The 18,540-nt window shown below is 34.6% G+C and overlaps 1 protein-coding gene across 7 annotated transcripts in view; it reads left to right on the top strand.

Annotated features, from left to right (window-relative positions):
• Window positions 1-18,540, top strand: part of EXOC6B (exocyst complex component 6B) — a 559,588-nt gene that overhangs the window by 83,430 nt on the left and 457,618 nt on the right. For all 7 annotated transcript variants that reach the window (XM_028514764.2, XM_028514769.2, XM_028514763.2 and 4 more), the window contains one exon: window positions 12,874-13,078. In XM_028514764.2, coding sequence (XP_028370565.1) covers window positions 12,874-13,078 — 205 coding nt within the window. The remainder of the gene's footprint in view (window positions 1-12,873; window positions 13,079-18,540) is intronic.

The following is an 18,540-nucleotide window of genomic DNA, read 5'->3' on the forward strand; positions in this document are numbered from 1 at the left end:
GAAAAGCATATAACTGTTTTAGTGGTAATTGGTTTGAGAAACATGCTTTGGCTTAGTACTGTAGCAGAACAAATAGTTACTGGTTCTGGTGCAGGGATTCTCCATTGAATGGAACCAATAAAGTGTGTGTGTGTGGGGGGGTGCCACTTTAAGGAGTTGGTTTACATGACTGTGGAGGTTGGAAGGTCTAAGTCTAGCATCTGCGGGGCGGGCTGATAGACTAGAGTATCAGGGAAGAGTAAATATTGATTGTAGCCTGAGTCTGAAGGCAGTCTGCTGGCAAAATTCCCCCTTCCTCGGGGAAATACAGTCTTTTTTCTATTAAGGTCTTCAAATGAATGAAGCCCACCTATATTATGGAGAAGAATCTTCTTTACTAACAATCTGTCAATTTAAATGTTAGTCATCTCATCTATAAACACCTTCATGGAAGTATTTGGAATAATATTTGACCAAAAATATTGACACATAAAATTAACCATCACAAGGGGCAAGGTAAAGGTTAAGTTTAGAGGATATCTCTCTTGTGTGTTGTTGTATTTTCTTATTTATTTCAGAGAAAACTCTATAGTGACTTTTCAGTTTTTCTTTTCCAACTAGAGTAAGCATGCCCGCCCTCTCTGCCTTGGGGTACCATGTAGTGCGATGCGGGAGTATGTGAAGCTGCAGGATAAATAGGATACATCTTCTAGAAATGTTAATTTTACCTAGGTTTTGAAGGGAAAATATGGAATTAAAATGCATTTAGTATTGAAATAAGAATAGAAATTTTTATGAATAAAAATTCTACATTCTCAAGAATGTTAAAGGTGGAGCATGAGGCATTAAAAGTTTTTAATTTCTTAGGATTGTTTCTTAGGCTTCCTTCTCTCCAGGAGGACGTGTTCACATAAAGTAACTTAGGTAGAAAAAAATGAGATGGGAGAGTAGTATGATTTTCCTGACAATCTTTTTGTAAAGTTCTAAAATTATAGAAAATTAAAGAACACTTGTGTGATTTCTCTAAATTAACAAATAATAACTTTTCCTGTTTTGTTTCCCATATATGTATATGAGTATGTATATATGTATGTGTATGTGTATATATACATGTATATATGTGTGTGAGGTAGTCCAGAAAAAGTCCAGCCATTGTTCATATAATGAGAATGGTTTGTATGTTGATGTAACCTGGCAGCCAAGGAAAGTGGACTGGAATGTACAGGTGTGAACAACAACCACTTCACTGTCCTAGTCTGTGGGGGCAGTAGATGCTGTTGCATGAGCATGTGTATGTGTGGCTGTCACATTCCAAATGACTGAATGGATGGAACAACAAATCTGTATAGATTTTTGGTGATTTCAGAAGGCTGCAGCTGTGGACAACTGGTGCTTTATCACGGCTACCCTGTTGCTTAGGCATCACATCTTGTGCAGTTTTTCAGGGAAACATCAAATCACCCAGGTGACTCAGCCCCCTGACAACCCAGATTTGGTGCCCTATGACTTCTGCCTTTTCCCCAAAACTAAAGTCACCTTTGAAAGGAAAGAGATTTCAGACCATCAATGAGATTCAGAAAAATATAATGGGGTAGCTGATGGTGGCTGAGAGAACTGTGTGAGGTCCCAAGGTGCCTGCTTTGAAGGGGACTGAGGTATCATTGTCCTATGTGCCAATTCTGCTGGTCTAGGATTTACCAGTATACCTAGAAGGTCAGTTGGATCAAAGAAAGGGTATAAATGCCTTTGATTTTAACTAGATATTGCTCTCCAAAGTGATTTACTGGTTTTAGACTTCCACCAGCATTTGTGGGACATCCTATTACTCCACCTCTTAGTAACATTGTTAGTATCTGTTATTTAGTTTTTGCAGATCTGATGATTGTGACATGATAACTGTTCCAGAATTGCATTTCTTTGGTTACTAGTGAAATTGTTTTTTTGACATTTGGATTTTCTTTCATATACAAGGTGGAACAAAAGTAGGTTACCAGTGTGAGTACATGAGACACAGAATTTATTCTTAGATTATTATTAATAAATATTGTATTATTTTTCATGTATAAACCTACTATAACAACTATAAACTTACTTTTATGCCACCCTGTATTTTTCCCTTTTTTCTCTTAGGTCACCTTTTTTTTTTTTTTACCCCCATTTATAAGAAGTCGTTTCTTTTGGATACATTTTCCTATTATATCCTCCAAATGTTTTCTTTAATGCACGGCTTATACATTAACTTTGTACAATTAGTGTATAGTAATTGTAAATTTTGTTGCATTCAGATTTAGTTTAAGGTCTTTAAAATTTTATTTGTAAATATTCTGAAGCTCAGTATTAATAACTTTTGTCTTTTTCTTGAGCCAGTGGAAAGTAAGTTGCTAACTTGATGCTCCATCAGCCCCAAATACTTTAGTGTGATTTTCTACCAATAAAGAGACTCTCCTATGCAGCCACATACAACAGAGGATAGAAATTGATACTGATAGATTAGTAGCATCTAATCCTTATACCTGAATCAAATTTTGCCAGTTGTCTCAATCATGTTCTTTATGGCAAAAGAATCCAATTTGAATTGTGAACTGCGTTTGGTGCTCTTATCTTTTGAGTCTTCTTCAACCTGGAACTATCCTCAGTCTTTCCTTGCCTGAGGAAAGGAAAGGCCCGGTCATTTTTGAAAATTACAGGCCATTTATTATGTAGAATGCATCTCAGTTTGGGTTTGTCAGTATTTCCTCATGATTAGATTCATGTTACATGTTTTTGGCTGGAATATAGCAACAGTGGTCCTGTGTTCTTACAGCATTCTATGAGGTGGCAGATAAGTTTGATTTGTCCTATCATTGATAATGTCCACTTTGATTACTTTATTAAGATGGTGTCTGCCAAGTCTGTAAAGTCTTGCATTGTAAAGTTACTCTTTTTTCCCCTTTGTAATGGAAAATTTTGTAGGGAGGTATTGTTATGTAAATTCCTAAATTTTCATCAGACTTTCAGTTTATTTTTATGTCAGTATGGACTCATGTTTTTTTAACTTTACTTGATGGGTCATAATTTGTTAGTTTTATTTATTTTGTTGCTCAAATTATCCTGAATGACACCAGTGGAGTCCTTTAATCTGGTTTTTGTGTCCTTTTAAAATGTCCCTTTAATTCTTTGAGTACTTTCTTACTAGCAGAAGGAAATATTTTTCAGGTTCGTCTTATACTTTGTCTGCTGCAGCCCTGGAATCAGCTATTTTTCTAAGAAACCATGCTTTTTGGAGGGTAAAGAATATTATTTAGAAGCCAAGGTCTATGAGCACAAGGTCTATGTGCTCATTACTATTGAATAAGCTGGCTCTCACTATTTTTAGTATATTTATTTATTTGATCAGTTCCCCTTGTGAAACTAATTACCTTATTGCTGTCACTGCAACTGTTCACCCTGCTGGAACGCCAAAACCACACACCAAGTGCTGCCCCAGATGGTATCATCCATACTCCCCTGTGGCTTTAATGCCCTGTGGTGTGCTCCTGTCCTGCCTGAATGCCCTCCTCATCCCTGTTGGGCTCTGATACTCCACAGCAGGTTGCTTTTATACAGGCATCCTCCTTACCTCACTAGGTCACTTGTGCTAGGTACATCATGCTGGTCCATCTTCCTCCCCACCAACCAATATGGATGCACTAATTTATTTAGGTATTCTTTAATTTTTTTCAAGTGTTTTCAGTTTTTCAGTGAACAAATGTTACATATCTTTTATTATTTTATCTCTAAATATTTCATATTTTCTGATGCTTATTTTAAGTGGTATTGATTTAAAAATTTCAATTTTCAGTCACTTATTACTAGTAGACTGTTATTTGTTTTAGATTTCTTGTATTCTGAAGCCTTACTCAAGTCACTGATTAATTTTAGAAGGTTTTTTTTTTTTTTTGGTATATCCCATTGGATTTTCTATGTAAATGCTCATCTTGTTTTGTAAATAAAAACAGTTGTTATTTCTTTCATTTGAACTGCCTAGCACCTGTAGTACTATGTTGAATAGAAGCAATGAGAGTGGCTATCTTTGTCCTGTTCCTGATCTTAGAGGGGAAAGCTCGTCACTATTAAGTAAGATGGTTGGTATAGTGTTGTTTTTTTTTTTTTTTTGTACATGCCATTTATATGATTGAGGAAGTTCCCTTCTGTTTTTGGTTGTTGAAAGTTTCTATTAGGAATGAAAATTGTTTTTGTCAAATACTTTTTTTATGTCAGTTGACATGGTCATATATATGTTTTAGTTTGTTTGTATGATGAGTTATATTGATTAGTTACTGAATGTTAAACCAAATTTGCATTTGTGAAATAAATCTGTCCTGCTCATGGTTTATGATGTTGTATTTGATTTGCTAAAATTTTATTGAGGATTTTTGCATTTATGTTCATGAGTACTATTTATCAAATTTTTTTTTGTATTGTCTTTGTCTGATTTTAGTATCAGATTAATGCTGGCCTTATAGAATGAGTTGGGAAGTACTCCTTTGATTTCCTGGAAGAATTCGCATAGTGTTGGCATTGCCTTCCTCACATATTTGGTAGAATCCACCAGTGAGGGCACTTGGACAGTGAGATTTGTTTGTTTTTGGTGAGAAGGTTTTCAACTGCAAATTTAATTTAGAAATCAGTACCAGCCTTTTTCACTTTTGTTTCTTGAGTGAATTATGTTTACTTGTATATTTGAAGAGTTTATCCATGTCATTCAAGATGTTGAATTTATCAGGAAAAATTGTCCATGATAGTCCCTTATTTTGACATGTATAAGATTTATGGTGATACTTTCTCTTTCATTGCTTATGTTGATAGTTCTCTGTCTTTTTTTTTAATTACTTTTTTGGTTACAGTTGACATGCGATATTATATTAATTTCAGGGGTCTAACAAAGTGATTAGACATTTATATAACTTATGAAGTGGTCATCCCAATGAATCTAGTACCTATCTGTTTTTAGTCTTCATTTCTGTCTCTGCTTCTCTCTTTCTGATCATTCAAACTAGAGATTTATCACTTTTATTATTTTTTTCAAAAAGCACCTTAGGTTTTTTTTTTTTTTTTAAGATTTTATTTATTTATTTTTAGGGAGGGAGAGAGAGAGAGAGAGAGCAAGAGAGAGAGAAACATCAATGTGCAGTTGCTGGGGGTTATGGCCTGCAACCCAGGAATGTACCCTGGCTGGGAATCAAACCTGGGACACTTTGGTTCCCAGCCCGCGCTCAATCCACTGAGCTATGCTAGCCAGGGCTTAGCACCTTAGGTTTTATTGAGTTTTTTCCTGGTGTCTATTTTATTTAACTGAGCTATTATCTTTACTATTTCCCTTCTCCTGTCTACTTGGGGATTAATTTGCTTTTTTTCCCAGCTTTATAAGGTGGAGGCCTAGACTATTGATTTTAGTTCTTTCTTTTCTATTGTTGCCATTTAAAACTACATTTCTCTCTAAGTAGTGTTTTAGCTGAATATTGCATGTTTTATGATTTTTTCAAATTTTTTCTAATTTCTCTTATGATTTTTAAAGTTCAATTTGTTAATTATTTAGAAATGAAATGGTTAATTTTTCAATATTGATTTTTTAAAATTTTAAAAATTTTAAAAATTTTAAAAAATTTTTCCAAATTTATTTGTAATTATAAATAGTTCATTGTGTTCACAGATGTAAAATGTAAGATTTCAGTGTCTTGTGTTTGTTGAGACTTACTTGTTTTATGCCCATAATGTGGTCTATTTTGGTGACAATTCCATGTACACTTCAAAATAATGTATATTCTGTTGTTGAGTAGAGCCTTTTTTAACTGTCACTTAGGTTCATTTGGTTGATAGTGTTGTTCAGGTTTTCTACCTCCTTTTGTATTTGTCAGTTGTTGACAGGAGTATTGAAATTGCCTATTATGATTGTGGATTTGCATGTGTGTTTCTGTTCTTTCAGTTCTTTCTGTGTGTGTATTGAAGCTCTCTTGTTGGGTGTATCCACATTTAACATTGTTATGTCTTCCTGATGAAATAACCCATTTATTATTATGGAAGGTCCCCCTTTATCCCTGGCAATATTCCTTTCTCTGAAATAGATGTTGTTTGGTATTAATATAGCCATTGCTGCTTTCTTTTTGTTTAATTTTATATTGTCTCTTAAAGAATTTTTTGTGTACAATATTTTTTAACAGCTTTATTGAGATGTAACTTACATACTATTTAATTCATCTATTTAAAGTGTACAGTTCAGTGGCTTTTAGTGTATTCACTGAGTCATGCAGCCATTACCACTGTTGGGTTGCTTTTTTTTTTTTTTTAAAGATTTATTTATTTATTTATTTTTAGAGAGGGAAGGGGGGGCGAGAGAGAGAGGGAGGGAGAGAGAGAGAGGGAGAGAGAAAGAAACATCAGTGTGCGGTTGCGGGAGGCCGTGGCGTGCAACCCTGGCATGCGCCCTGGCTGGGAATTGAACCTGTGATACTTTGGTTTGCAGCCCGTGCTCAATCCAGTGTGCTACGCCAGCCAGGGCCATTGTCGGTTTTAAAATGTTTTTACTCTTTCCAAAAGAAACTTTGAGCTTCTTAGCTGTCACTATGCAATTCTCTTCTGGTCCCCACACTCCCTTAGCAGCTACTGGGAACTACTAATTTACTTTCTGTATAGATTTGCCTATTCTGGAATTTCATATACATGGAATAATACAATATGTGGTTCTTTGTGATTGGCTTCTTTCATTTAACATAATGTTGTCAAGGTTCATTCATTTATACTGTATACCAGTTCTTCATTTCTTTTCATTTCTGAATAATATTCTATTATAGGGATATATCACTTTTATTTATCTATTTATCAGTTGATGAATATTTGGGTTCTTTTAATTTTTTTGGCTTTTATGAATAATGCTGCTACGAATTTTTGTTTATCATTTTTTTTGTGTAGAGGTGTTTTTATTTCTCTTGGATATATAGCTAGGAATAGAATTGCTAGATCATGTTTTTTGTTTCTTTTAACTTTTTTATTGTCTTTTTTCCATTGCCAGTTAGCTTCATTGTACCCTCCTCCCCCACCAATGGCCACACTGTTGTCCATGTCCTTGAGTCTTTTTATCTTTTTGCTTGACCCCTCTGCCCCTTAAACTCCCCCATCCCCTCCCTGTAGCTGTCATCCTTCTCTCTGTTTATGAGTCTGTCTCTGTTTTGCTTGTTAGTTCAGTTTGTTCATTAGATTCCACATATGAATGAAATTATGTGGTATTTGTCTTTCTGGATCAGGTTTTAACCCTATGTTTAACCATTTGAGGAAGTGCCAGATTGTTTTCCTAAGCAGCTGTGCTTTTACCTTCTCGCCAGCAGCAATGAAAATTTCAATTTCTGCATATCCTCATCAATATTTATTATTGTCTGTCTTTTGATTATGGCCATCTTGGTGGTATGAAATAGCATTTTATTGTTCATCTTCATCTTTGAAAGTAGGGTTTTAGATTAATTGGTTCTTCAAATATTGTTTCTTTGTCTTTTGGCTTATGTAGTTTCTGAGGAGAGGCATGTTAACAGTCTTACCTTTGCCCATCTGTATTTAATGTGTCATTTCTCCAGCTCTTTTAAAACTTTTGTCTTTTTCATATGTTCTCAGCAATTTGATTTTTGATGCTCTTTGGTGTAAATACATGTGTGTGCATGTGTATGTTTATTCCACTTGTGGTTTGTTTAAATTCTTGGATTTGTGAATATAATTTTCATAAAACCTGGAAAATGTTCAGAGGATACTTTTCCAAACATCAAATGTTTGGAAACATTCCAAATGTTTTCCAAACATTTTTTTCTCTCCTTTTGCCATCTTCATACTGGGACTTAAGTTACATCTATGTTGGAATAGGGGATCTATTCTCTTTTTTTTCTCTGTGCTTTACATGGTATGGATTTTATTGCTCTGTTAAAGTATTTTGATCTCTCTCTTTTGCATTGTCTAACCTTCTTTGAATCCCATCCAGTGAAATTTTCATTTGAGAAAACATATTCTTCACATTTGTTTTTTTATGTTTAATTTCTCTTATTTTTTTGTTTTTAAATACATGTATAAAGCTCTACTATCTGTTTTCATGTTTTTTGCTAGTTTTGTCACTTTTGATATTTTGTATTTCTTCACAGACTGCTTTGTTTTTTCTAGTTATAGGTCAGTTTTTTTTTCCTATGTCTAGTAATTTTTGATTTAATAATGGACATTATGTTGATGAGTGTCTGGATTTTGGGGGCTTTTATTTTTCTTAGAGAGTTTTGGTCTTTGTTTTGGCAAATAGGTTGGTTGTTTGCAGGTTTGTTTAAACCCCATTTTAAAGCTTTGTTAGGCCCGCCTTCATTCTGGGTATTTCAGAGTAGTATTTGTCTTTGCTGAATTACCCAGGAATACCCCAAGGCCTCTTCACTTTGGCCCTTTGAATATGTCTCTGCCTTTTCTGGGCTCCTGGAAGTGTTTATCATACACTCCCTGGTATCCATCCATCTGTCTTTTCCTCATTTTTCTACCTTTCTTCTCCTCTTTTTCTTCTTTCTTTTTGCCTGTCCATATGGAACTTCATTTGTCCTTTGCCTGGCCTAGTATTCAGCAAAGACTCAAGGAGCCCCTGTGTAGATTTCTGCAGTTCTTTTCTGCATTGGTCCTTTTTTCTTTCTTTGTATCTTTTTTTTTTTTTTAAATTCTGTTGCACAACCTCAAGGTGTATCAGCTTTCCTGAACTCCTGTCTCTGACTCTAATGCTGCTAAGCTGCTGGGTTCTGTTTGGTTTTTCCCTGAGTCTGTCCATGATCTAGAAATCACCTTCAGGTAGATAACTCAGATAATTATGAAACTCATCTTATTTGTTTTTCTTTTTTCAGAGATTACAGTTCTGTGTTACCTGATGTCTACTATCTGAAAACAATTGTTTTATATATTTTAGCCCATATTCTACTTTTTAAAAGTGGGAATTCATGTCTGTTCCTTGTTACTCTTTCATGGCTGGAGCCTAGTTATTTTTTAAAGCTGTAGTTACTGCCTGGCCGGCATAGCTCAGTGAGTGGATTGAGTGTGGGCTGCGAACCAAAGTGTCACACATTCGATTCCCAGCCAGGGTACATGCCTGGGTTGCAGGCCATGACCCCCAGCAATCGCACATTGATGTTTCTCTCTCTCTCTTTCTCCCTCCATTCCCTCTCTAAAAATAAATAAATAAAATCTTAAAAAAAATAAAGCTGTAGTTACCGATTATGCTACTAGGTTTTATGTTCCTTAAGGAAAGATATCTGACCATCTTTCTATCTTTAGCTCATAGAAGAGGTTAAATATTTGTTAATGATTCTCTTTGATTGGGAAAGGCACTAATATTTTCTGTGATGAAAGTTTTTATTTCATATTCTTACCATACTTTGAATTAAAAAATGTTTCTCATGGAGAGTTGTGATCTGCTTTAAAAAAACCACTTATTAGAATTTTAAAAACCATTTTTGTGAAAGAGTTCCATACCATGGGAAGAAAGTACCAACATTTAATTTGCCTGGAATCAACATTTCCTCTTCTCAGGACAGCATTCAGCCATGTCTAAATTATTTTGACCTTAGTTATCCAGTTTGTAGGATTTTTTTAGACTTTTTCCTGCCACCTCTTTATTTTTTAGTTCCTACTTTTCCTTTATTTTTTTCTTTCTGCCACATCACTGTTGCGGGGTTGGGGCTGCATTATGAGAAGAGGGGACAGCTTGCACACATTTAAATAAAACTTAGAATTTGGTGTGTGATTCAGTTTTAATAATGTTTAGGGGTTGTCAGAAATAATGTCAAAATCTTGTTTTAGATTTCCATGACTGTTAGCAATATAATTTTTTTTTGGTGTCTGCTGTACAGGTGTTTAATTGCCTGTCATTCTTTAACAGGTCACAGATATTTGAAATATACCAGAAATTTGAATAATCTTTTTGATCTGATACAGTGGAAACATGAATATAGTAGAGAAAAGACAATAGGGAAATAAGGTGACATTCTTTGTTTCCCAGAATCACTGGGTTTTATACTAATTAGCCTTGAAAAATGTGGCCTTACTTGACAGACCAGATGTTTTTGGCATGCAGCCATGTGTCTCATCAGCAAATGTGCCTCGTGTCTGCAGGCAGCATTGTTAGATTTTTCTCATTCTATAAACAATGTTCCAAAATATAACTAAACCCCAGAGTGTGTTTATCTTTTTGGCTTAATTTCTGGCTTTCTATCCATTCTAAAGTTTCTCTTCAGATGAATTTCTCCTTATTGCACATAACTCTTCATACCTAATTGTACTATAAACACCATTCTGTTTACACTAAACCACATGAATTGCACTGTTTTTGACTCTGTAAAATTTTAATAAAAGCAATCATTTTAGATTAAATTATATTTGTATTTTTATTTCTAAATTTAGAAGAAAAAATCCTTTCTTCTCTCTGTGTATTTGGACTAACTTTTTGATTTTTGGAACACATGAGGGAAAAACAACAACGAAAAAATAAAGAAAAACCAATCTCAAGTCTTCAGTGTTTGTGGTAGTACGTGCATTTGAGCAAGAAGAGATTTAGTATCTACTGGGTAATTCACTCTTAAAATCTAAAAAAGGGCTATAATGCTTTATTTATAGATTTTAAACTGAGTTTTTCCTGTGCTAAATATATCATGGAAATTAAAAACATGAAGAAAATTATCAACCATATGTTGCTACCCAAAGGAAAAAAAATCATGGTGAACATTCTTGTACATATTTTTCTAGTCATTTTTTCTATGTACTTATATGTGAGTATTTTTAGTGATATATAGCTCATGAATGCGTGTACATTTATAATCTATACATGTATACATATTTTTTACAGAAATCAATTTTTATTATTTACAAGTAATTTTTTAAAAATTTGTTTTACTTTGTTAACAAAGAAAGCTACTGTAATGGGAGATCAACCTGAATTCCTGAACTAGCCACTAAGATTACATGTATGGAATAGTTAACATTCTTAAAGTAGATGTAGTTATTTTTTTAAAAAAATTTTTATTGTGTTTTTTCACATTACTGTTTAGTTCCCTTATACTCCACTCCCCCTGCAATCACCACACTGTTGTCCATGTTACATATTTATAATTTAAAAAATGTTATGATTATACTTGTAAGTTCTATTTTTGAAATAATTTTCATATAACAATATTGTAAAGATTTTGCCAGTTTTTTTAGCTTTTTACTACATGGATATATCATAATGTGTTTAATTGCTTGTTATTAGACATCTAGATTAGATTTTTTATACACATAACTGTAATTCAAGAAGTTTATGCATGTTTTCATACATCTAGTTCCTTTTTGGAAATACAACTGTTTAGAATACTTGTTTTGGTAAAATTCTTCATTGAAAACTTGTTATCACTAATACAAATTTGTTTACCAGCAGGTTGTGAATTATTTATTGAAACTCTTGAAAATAATATCCATAATCTTTTTAAGAAATCTTTGCCAGTTTGAGTGATAAAATTATGTTTATGTCACTTAAATTCCTTTAAGGCTTTTCTTTGTTTATTGTTTTTTTTTTTAAACCCTTAAGTGTATATGTTGCAAATAATCTTTACCAGGTTGTTGTTTCCTCTTTTTTCTTATTATGTTCTTTTTATGTACAACTCATTTGTTTGTACCTAGTCACTTTTATCATTCAGTATGCTAAATATTATCATTAGATAACACTTAGCATACAATTTTCAAATACCTCTGTTAAATTGTTTAATGTTATATTTTGAATTATTTTCTTGGAGGCTGCTCTGTGGATTATAATCTCTAAATTTATTACAATTTACTTTAGGTCATTGTTGATATAATTTGGTATAATATAGTAGTAGTTTTTCTTCAGTTTAGCTCTATTTCTTCTTTCCTCTTTTGTACTATTTTGTCATATATAATATCTGTATATGAGCTCTGTCCAAAAGGTTCTCAGCCATGTAACATGAAAACATAGAGACATTTATTGAAGAAGATACAAGATATAAGAAACATTGTATATAGGACAGTGATGCCCTTCAAAGTAGGCACCTTGGGACTTCACACGGTTCTCCCATTTGCTGTCAGCTGTCCCATCATATTTTTCTGAATCTCATTGATGGTCTGAAATCTCTTCCCTTTCAAAGATGATTTTAGCTTTGGGAAAAGCCAGAAGTCATAGGGTACAAAATCTGGGCTGCCAGGGGGCTGAGTCTCCTGGGTGATTTGGTGTTTCACCGAAAACTCTGCATGGGATGTGATGTATGAGCAGGCACATTGTCATGATGCAGCTGTCAATCACCAGTTGTCCACAACTGCAGCCTTCTGAATCATCCAAATAGTTTCCACGGAGGAATATTCAAGTTTGACACAACATTTGATGCAGATTCGTTGCTCTACTTGCTGAGTGATTTTGAATGTGACACCCCCAGAGTACACATGCTCACTCAATGTTTTCTACCACCCCCACTGAGTAGTACAGTGGAGTTGTCATTGTTCACACATGCACATTCCAGTCCACTCTCCTTGGCTGCCACGTCACATCAGCGTCTCTCAAACTGTTCTTATTATATTAACTGTGGTTGGATTTTTCCCAGGCAATGGTTGATTTTGGAGAGAATCAGTGAGTGTTATAATCACTACTTTAAAAAATCTTACCCTTAATGAAATTAAAAGAGAAAAAAACATTTTGATTATAATTTACTTGTCTTTTAATGCATATATTAATTGTTAATAATTTGAGGTTTTCCATTGATATTTTTATTAAAACTTAATACTGGATTTGTCTTAATGTGCAGTGAAAACTAATTCGGGCCAGAAATTTTTCCTGAGTAATGTATCTGTGAGCCTAAAGCAGACTGAACTGAGCTAAAGGTGATACAATTCTCTTTATAGGCATTATCCTGCACTGAAAACTCTGGAACATCTAGAGCATACCTATCTGCCTCAAGTAAGCCACTATCGATTCTGCAAGGTGATGGTGGATAACATCCCCAAGCTTCGAGAAGAAATTAAGGATGTCTCTATGTCTGATCTCAAAGACTTTCTGGAAAGTATCCGCAAACATTCAGACAAAATTGGAGAGACTGCCATGAAGCAAGTAGGTCTTGGGTTTATGATAGCTTGGCCAATGACTATGAAAGTATTTTGTTAAATTCTTTTGCTAAGTGTCTTAATTTTCTTGTCATTTTAGGGAAGTCCTTCATTTTTATGGTAACACATGATTTAAAAATGTGTTTTATTTTCTTAAGAGAGAAATGAATTACTTGTGTGTGTGTGTGTGTGTGTGTGTATATATATATATTTTTTTTTTTGCTGTGTGCATTTTCAGTAAATAATGATCATACCAAGCAATTCAATTGTGGTAGTTGACATTGGGGCTTTGAAGAGTGTTTTTTTTTTTTTTTTAAATACTTTAATACTTTCCTTGGCTTTAGATATGATTTGAAGTCCCTGATTTTTAAGAGTTCTCTTCCTAGTTAATGAGCTCAATTGTGTTGTAGGTACCTTTGGTTGATCATTTACTGTGTAGACAAGCTGTTATGTTATAGATTTGAATGTTTCTGTAATTGTTATTTCTGATATGATTGGGTGTCAGTGAGAAAGACCTGCTGGGAAATGCTGTGAATTATGATCATAGAGAGGGATTTGTTTACAGCCTACAAATTAATAAATGTGTTAGAGATATTTAGATTTTTTCTTTAATTTCTTTATCTTTAAGTTACCAAAGCCAAAAGGGATATCTGGATTTCTTTTGTCATTATGAATTAAAGGGCAGGGATGATTTGCAGTTACTTGCACTTTTGAAATTGAGTCACATTGATTTTATTAAAATTTCTCAGTAAACCTTATGATGTAACCTGCAACAATAAGTAGAGGGTTCATTTATTATGGAAAGCATTTTTTTTATTATACAACTGTGTTCTTGAATAAGTCATTTGTAGTTTTATTCTGTGAGGAAGGAGGGAATAGGTCATATTTGGATCATGTATTCAGTCTCAGCTGGTCTTGGTAATTCTCTTTCAGATGTCTGATTCTGCCAACGAGAATTGCCTACTGAGAATCCCTTCCCTAAGGGAAGGCAGATATTCTTTTCCTCTTTTTAATTTCGTCAGTGTTATACTTTACAAAGTGGAAAGTTTAAAACTAGTTGATGATAAACCTGGTAGAAACTATGATACCATGTCTTTTTCTGTGTGGCAAAGAAACAAAATTAATCATTGAAAATATACCTTTGCTCTGATGGGTATTGTTTTGAGTATGATAATGAAGGTATCTTATAAGTCATTATTGTGGTTGACTAATGTTTCCTAACCTTTCAAAATACAGGAGAGTCTAGTACAAAGCCTCTGTGGAAGCTTCCTTTTTAAAAGTTCCTTTTCATCTGCGTGAGAAATTAACTTCATTTCCTTTTTCATAAAAGGGAGGATTCAGCAAAGATTATTATTTCATTTAATGTGAGATTATTTGGTACCTTATTTATTTGTAGAAATTAAGCTCCAGGGTAGAAAAGTGACTTGCTCAAGTTCAGACAACTTGTAAAGGTCAGATTCTGTAGTAGAATTCAGGTTAGTTTGAGGTGACTTTGTCTACTGTGACATTCTATCTGTCTAAACTATTAGCTGTTAGTTATATTTTTGTCATATACACAAATGATGAAGAGCCCTGGCTGGTGTGGCTCAGTGGATTGAGTGCCGGTCTGTGAACCAAGGGATTGCCGGTTTGGTTCCCAGTCAGGGCACATGCCTGGGTTGTGGGCCAGGTTCCCAGTGGGCGGCGTGCAACAGGAAACCACACATTGATATTTCTTTCCCTTTCTTTCTCCCTCCCTCTCTCTCTAAAGATAAATAAACAAATAAAATCTTTAAAAAATAAATAAATAAAATAAAACAAAATTTTAAAAAATGGTGAAGAGACCTTTTGTGAATTCAGGACTTTTAATTAACTGATAGCCCTTCAAAAATTTCATTTGACTATAGCTTTTTTGCATATATATTATTATCTTATGCTATAGTATATGTAAGATCCTTGAATAAAGATACTTTACACATTTTAAAATCTATAGTACTTAAAAGGTAAGGAAAGTAGGTGGGAGAGAAACTACCATGTACTTGTAGGTAGTGTTCAATACATTTTTTGTTTGAATTCATGGATGTTGGAAAAGAAGGAGAGGAAATTGTTTATTTCTCACCTATGTCAACTTCAAAATGGTGTTTCTGATGGTTTTCTTCACAGTGGTGATTTAGGGGGGCTCCTTCCATTGTGTTTCCTGTGCCATTTTTAATATGGCTTTGAAGATTACTACAGAAGGGGAAAGATCAAGGAGTATTGCATTTGAGAGGGATTTTAAGGGTTAGGCATAGTTGCAGCACATTATTGCTTCTATTCATATTTCATTGACCAAAACTTAATTACATGGCCATATTGACCTGCAAGGTAGGCTGGGAAAGGTTATCTCACTATATCTATGAGGAAAAGGACACAGGATTGGTGGATAATAGCTAGTCTGTGGCACAGCCTACCCTTCTGGTTATCAACTGTCTCTTCTCTTTTCTCGTCCATAGAACACACTTGCCCTTTCCCTAAGAGAGGCAACCCAATATCCCCTGCAGTCACTAACATTCATCTCAAAGTCTAGTGTCTTCCAGAGAAGCTCAACATTCTATGTCAGATCCATGTATGTCCCTTCAAGGGGTGGTGACCAGAAACTAGGATGTCAAGTTATCTGGACTTGTGTCCCCTCCACCCCCAATATACAAGGAAGAAGCAAGAACAGAATATAACAAAAACTCTCATGTGGAAAAGGGCATAATGGGAAACACACAGTATTTCTTGCCTCATAGCAAATCATTTAGTATTTTTCAGACTATAAGACTCACTCCCCCACAACCCCAAATTTGGGAGGAATAATGGTTGTTAATACTGCTGTTGAGTTCTATCTCTATTTACATTGGTGAAATATTATTAAATATTAAGTATTTAATAATTTAACATTAAATATTTTAATGTTATTAAAATTAATAAAATACTTTAATGTTATTAAGATCAATAGTTATTAAATATTTTACCACATTTTTTGCTTCAAATTTGTTTTTCCTATTTTCTTCTTCTAAAACCTAGGTGTGTCTTGTCCGAAAAAAAGAAACAATAATCTTTTTGGGCTGCACTGGGAAATCCTTCTGCCTTGGTAGTGGGGAACTTCTTGCTTAGACAGTGACTCTTTGTCCATTGTTCTCTTGGGTCCCTGACTGCACCCAGGTTTTTTTTTATCTCTTTTTCTACATGCACTTCTGAAATTGATGCTGGGGAATATACCTTTCTTAGACAATTTCTCTCTTTCTCTCTCTCTATACATTTACATTTATATTCCTTCTCTCCCTTTTTTTCCCTTCCTTCCCTTCCTTCCTTCTTTCCTCTACCTGCTTTCTACTCTTGCAAGTTTTGGGACCTAAAAGTTTTTTTTAAGGCTGTGAATAGTCAAAGATTTATTTAGTCCAAGTATATGGGGTTTTGGCATCATAGTTTCCTCAAAACTTAGTAGGCCTTTGATCTGTTTCTTTTCATCAGGTTCTATGTGGACATCATATCCAGTATTCTTTTCTAAATACAATTTTTTTCTTTTCCCTTGTTTGGGTAGGTAGTGGACCTAGGGTAGCATAGCCCTTGCCTCACATCCCCTTCTTTAATGGCTCTGTTTTGAGGCTATATGAAATAATGTGTGGGAACACCATACCTGAATATGATCTTTGCTTCAGGACTGAGCCACTTGTTTCCATTAAAAATCTTCTTGGGACTTTCTTCCTCAAACCTTTATCTCTCTTTTGTCTTACTGTTTAGGATCTGTATGTGTTTGGCTTTATTTTTAACCCTCTGGGGCCTGAGTTTCTGGACTTTTATTTCTTATAAGCTCAGTTTGCAAATCACCAAATTCTTTTCTATGCTTATCTCTTTTATGTAATACCTTGCTAAAAGCAGAAAGTAAATGCCTATATACACTGTGACTGTCCATGTACTTGTAGAGCTATAGTAAGCATGTGCTGTGCCTTTTCATTTATCATGGGTGTCAGTTTCCCACTTGTTTTGTCACACTGTCACTTGGCTCTCCAGGTTTTTAGCTTGTGAAATACATGCTCTTGCTGCTGACTGCCTCATCTCTAAACTAATGCTCTTTAAGTGTGTTTATTTTTATTTTTAATTTTGTTATGGCAACACTGTTCTTCCAATGCCAGTTTCTATTTTCCTTAATAATGCTGCCTGCTATTATAGCTAAGTTCCAAAATCTCAAGTAGTTTTATTTCTAGCTCATGTAAAGTTCAAAGTGGATGTTCTGGTAGGGAGGCTCTTCTCCAAGTGATGGTGACCAAGGATCCAGGACTCTTCCAACTTGTGGCTTTACCATTTCAACCTGTGGTTTCCAAGGTTACAGCAGTAGGGAAAAAAGAATAATAAATAATGCTGGTAGGTTTATTATAGACCAGGCTTGTAAGTGATACATATCACTTCTGCCCACATTATACTGGCCATAGCTAACACACTGCAAATGAGGCTTGGAAATAGAGTCTATCTGTCTGACCAGGAGGAGGAGAAAATAGGTTTGGGAATAGCTAGCTAGTCTCTTCTACAAGATGCTCTTATATAGCCTAGAAAAAAATATGTCTACCATGTCTCTTGCTTCTTTTCTTAAAAAATTGATCTCTCTGATATTTCTCCCCAATGTTTGCCTTCAAATTCACTAATTTAGTTTTTAGCATTGTCAGTGCTATTCTTGAGGATTTTATCCTTATTTAGTTCAGCAACCAAAGTTTTGGCCTTAAAGCATTTGTTCTTGTCCCTTACAAAGAAAAAGCCTTCTTTAGAATCATATGAGAAAACATATGAAAGTTTTATTTATATTGATAGTTGGTCTGGGCAGTTCTAGAAATTATATAGGTGAATATGCTTATTTCTAGGTGGACATCTCCCTTGTCTTTCTTCCATTCGCTGTATCCTGGGTTGCTACAGTGACCCATGGTATAGGCTTTGTCCTTGGTACAGTAAAATGATAGAGGCAGTTAATAAATTGGTGTTTCTTTGTAATATATCAGCTGAAACAAACTAGAACAGCTTCACAATAATTGAGCCTTAATGAGCAAATTAGTCTTCTTTTATCTGAGATTATAATTTCAAACTGTTGTCCAATTTTATGAAAAAGAACAATGCGGAAAATACTTTTTGTGGACCATCTGAAGGACATGTAGTTTATTCACTCATCTGTATTTAAAGTGTTATCTTATCTCTGGATAAAACTTTTTCAGTAGGAAGCTCTTCGGTTGCGTGTGGTAGGCAGAGTTCTAGGGTGTTGCCTGGGATCCCTGGTGTGTACATCCCATAAAACCCCATCCCATAAAACCCCCTCCCCTTGAGTGTGTGGCCTGATGTAATTGTGTGAGCTTCTTTAAAAGAGTGCTTGCAGGTCAGATATGGAAGTTAGATACAAAGTGGATGCAGATGCTCCACTGTTGGCCTTGAAGAAACAGACTGCCAGCTTTGGGGAGGGCCATGTGGCAGGGAAATGTAGGCAGT

The sequence above is a fragment of the Phyllostomus discolor genome, chromosome 6, assembly GCF_004126475.2.
Source record: "Phyllostomus discolor isolate MPI-MPIP mPhyDis1 chromosome 6, mPhyDis1.pri.v3, whole genome shotgun sequence".
Lineage (NCBI taxonomy): Eukaryota > Metazoa > Chordata > Mammalia > Chiroptera > Phyllostomidae > Phyllostomus > Phyllostomus discolor.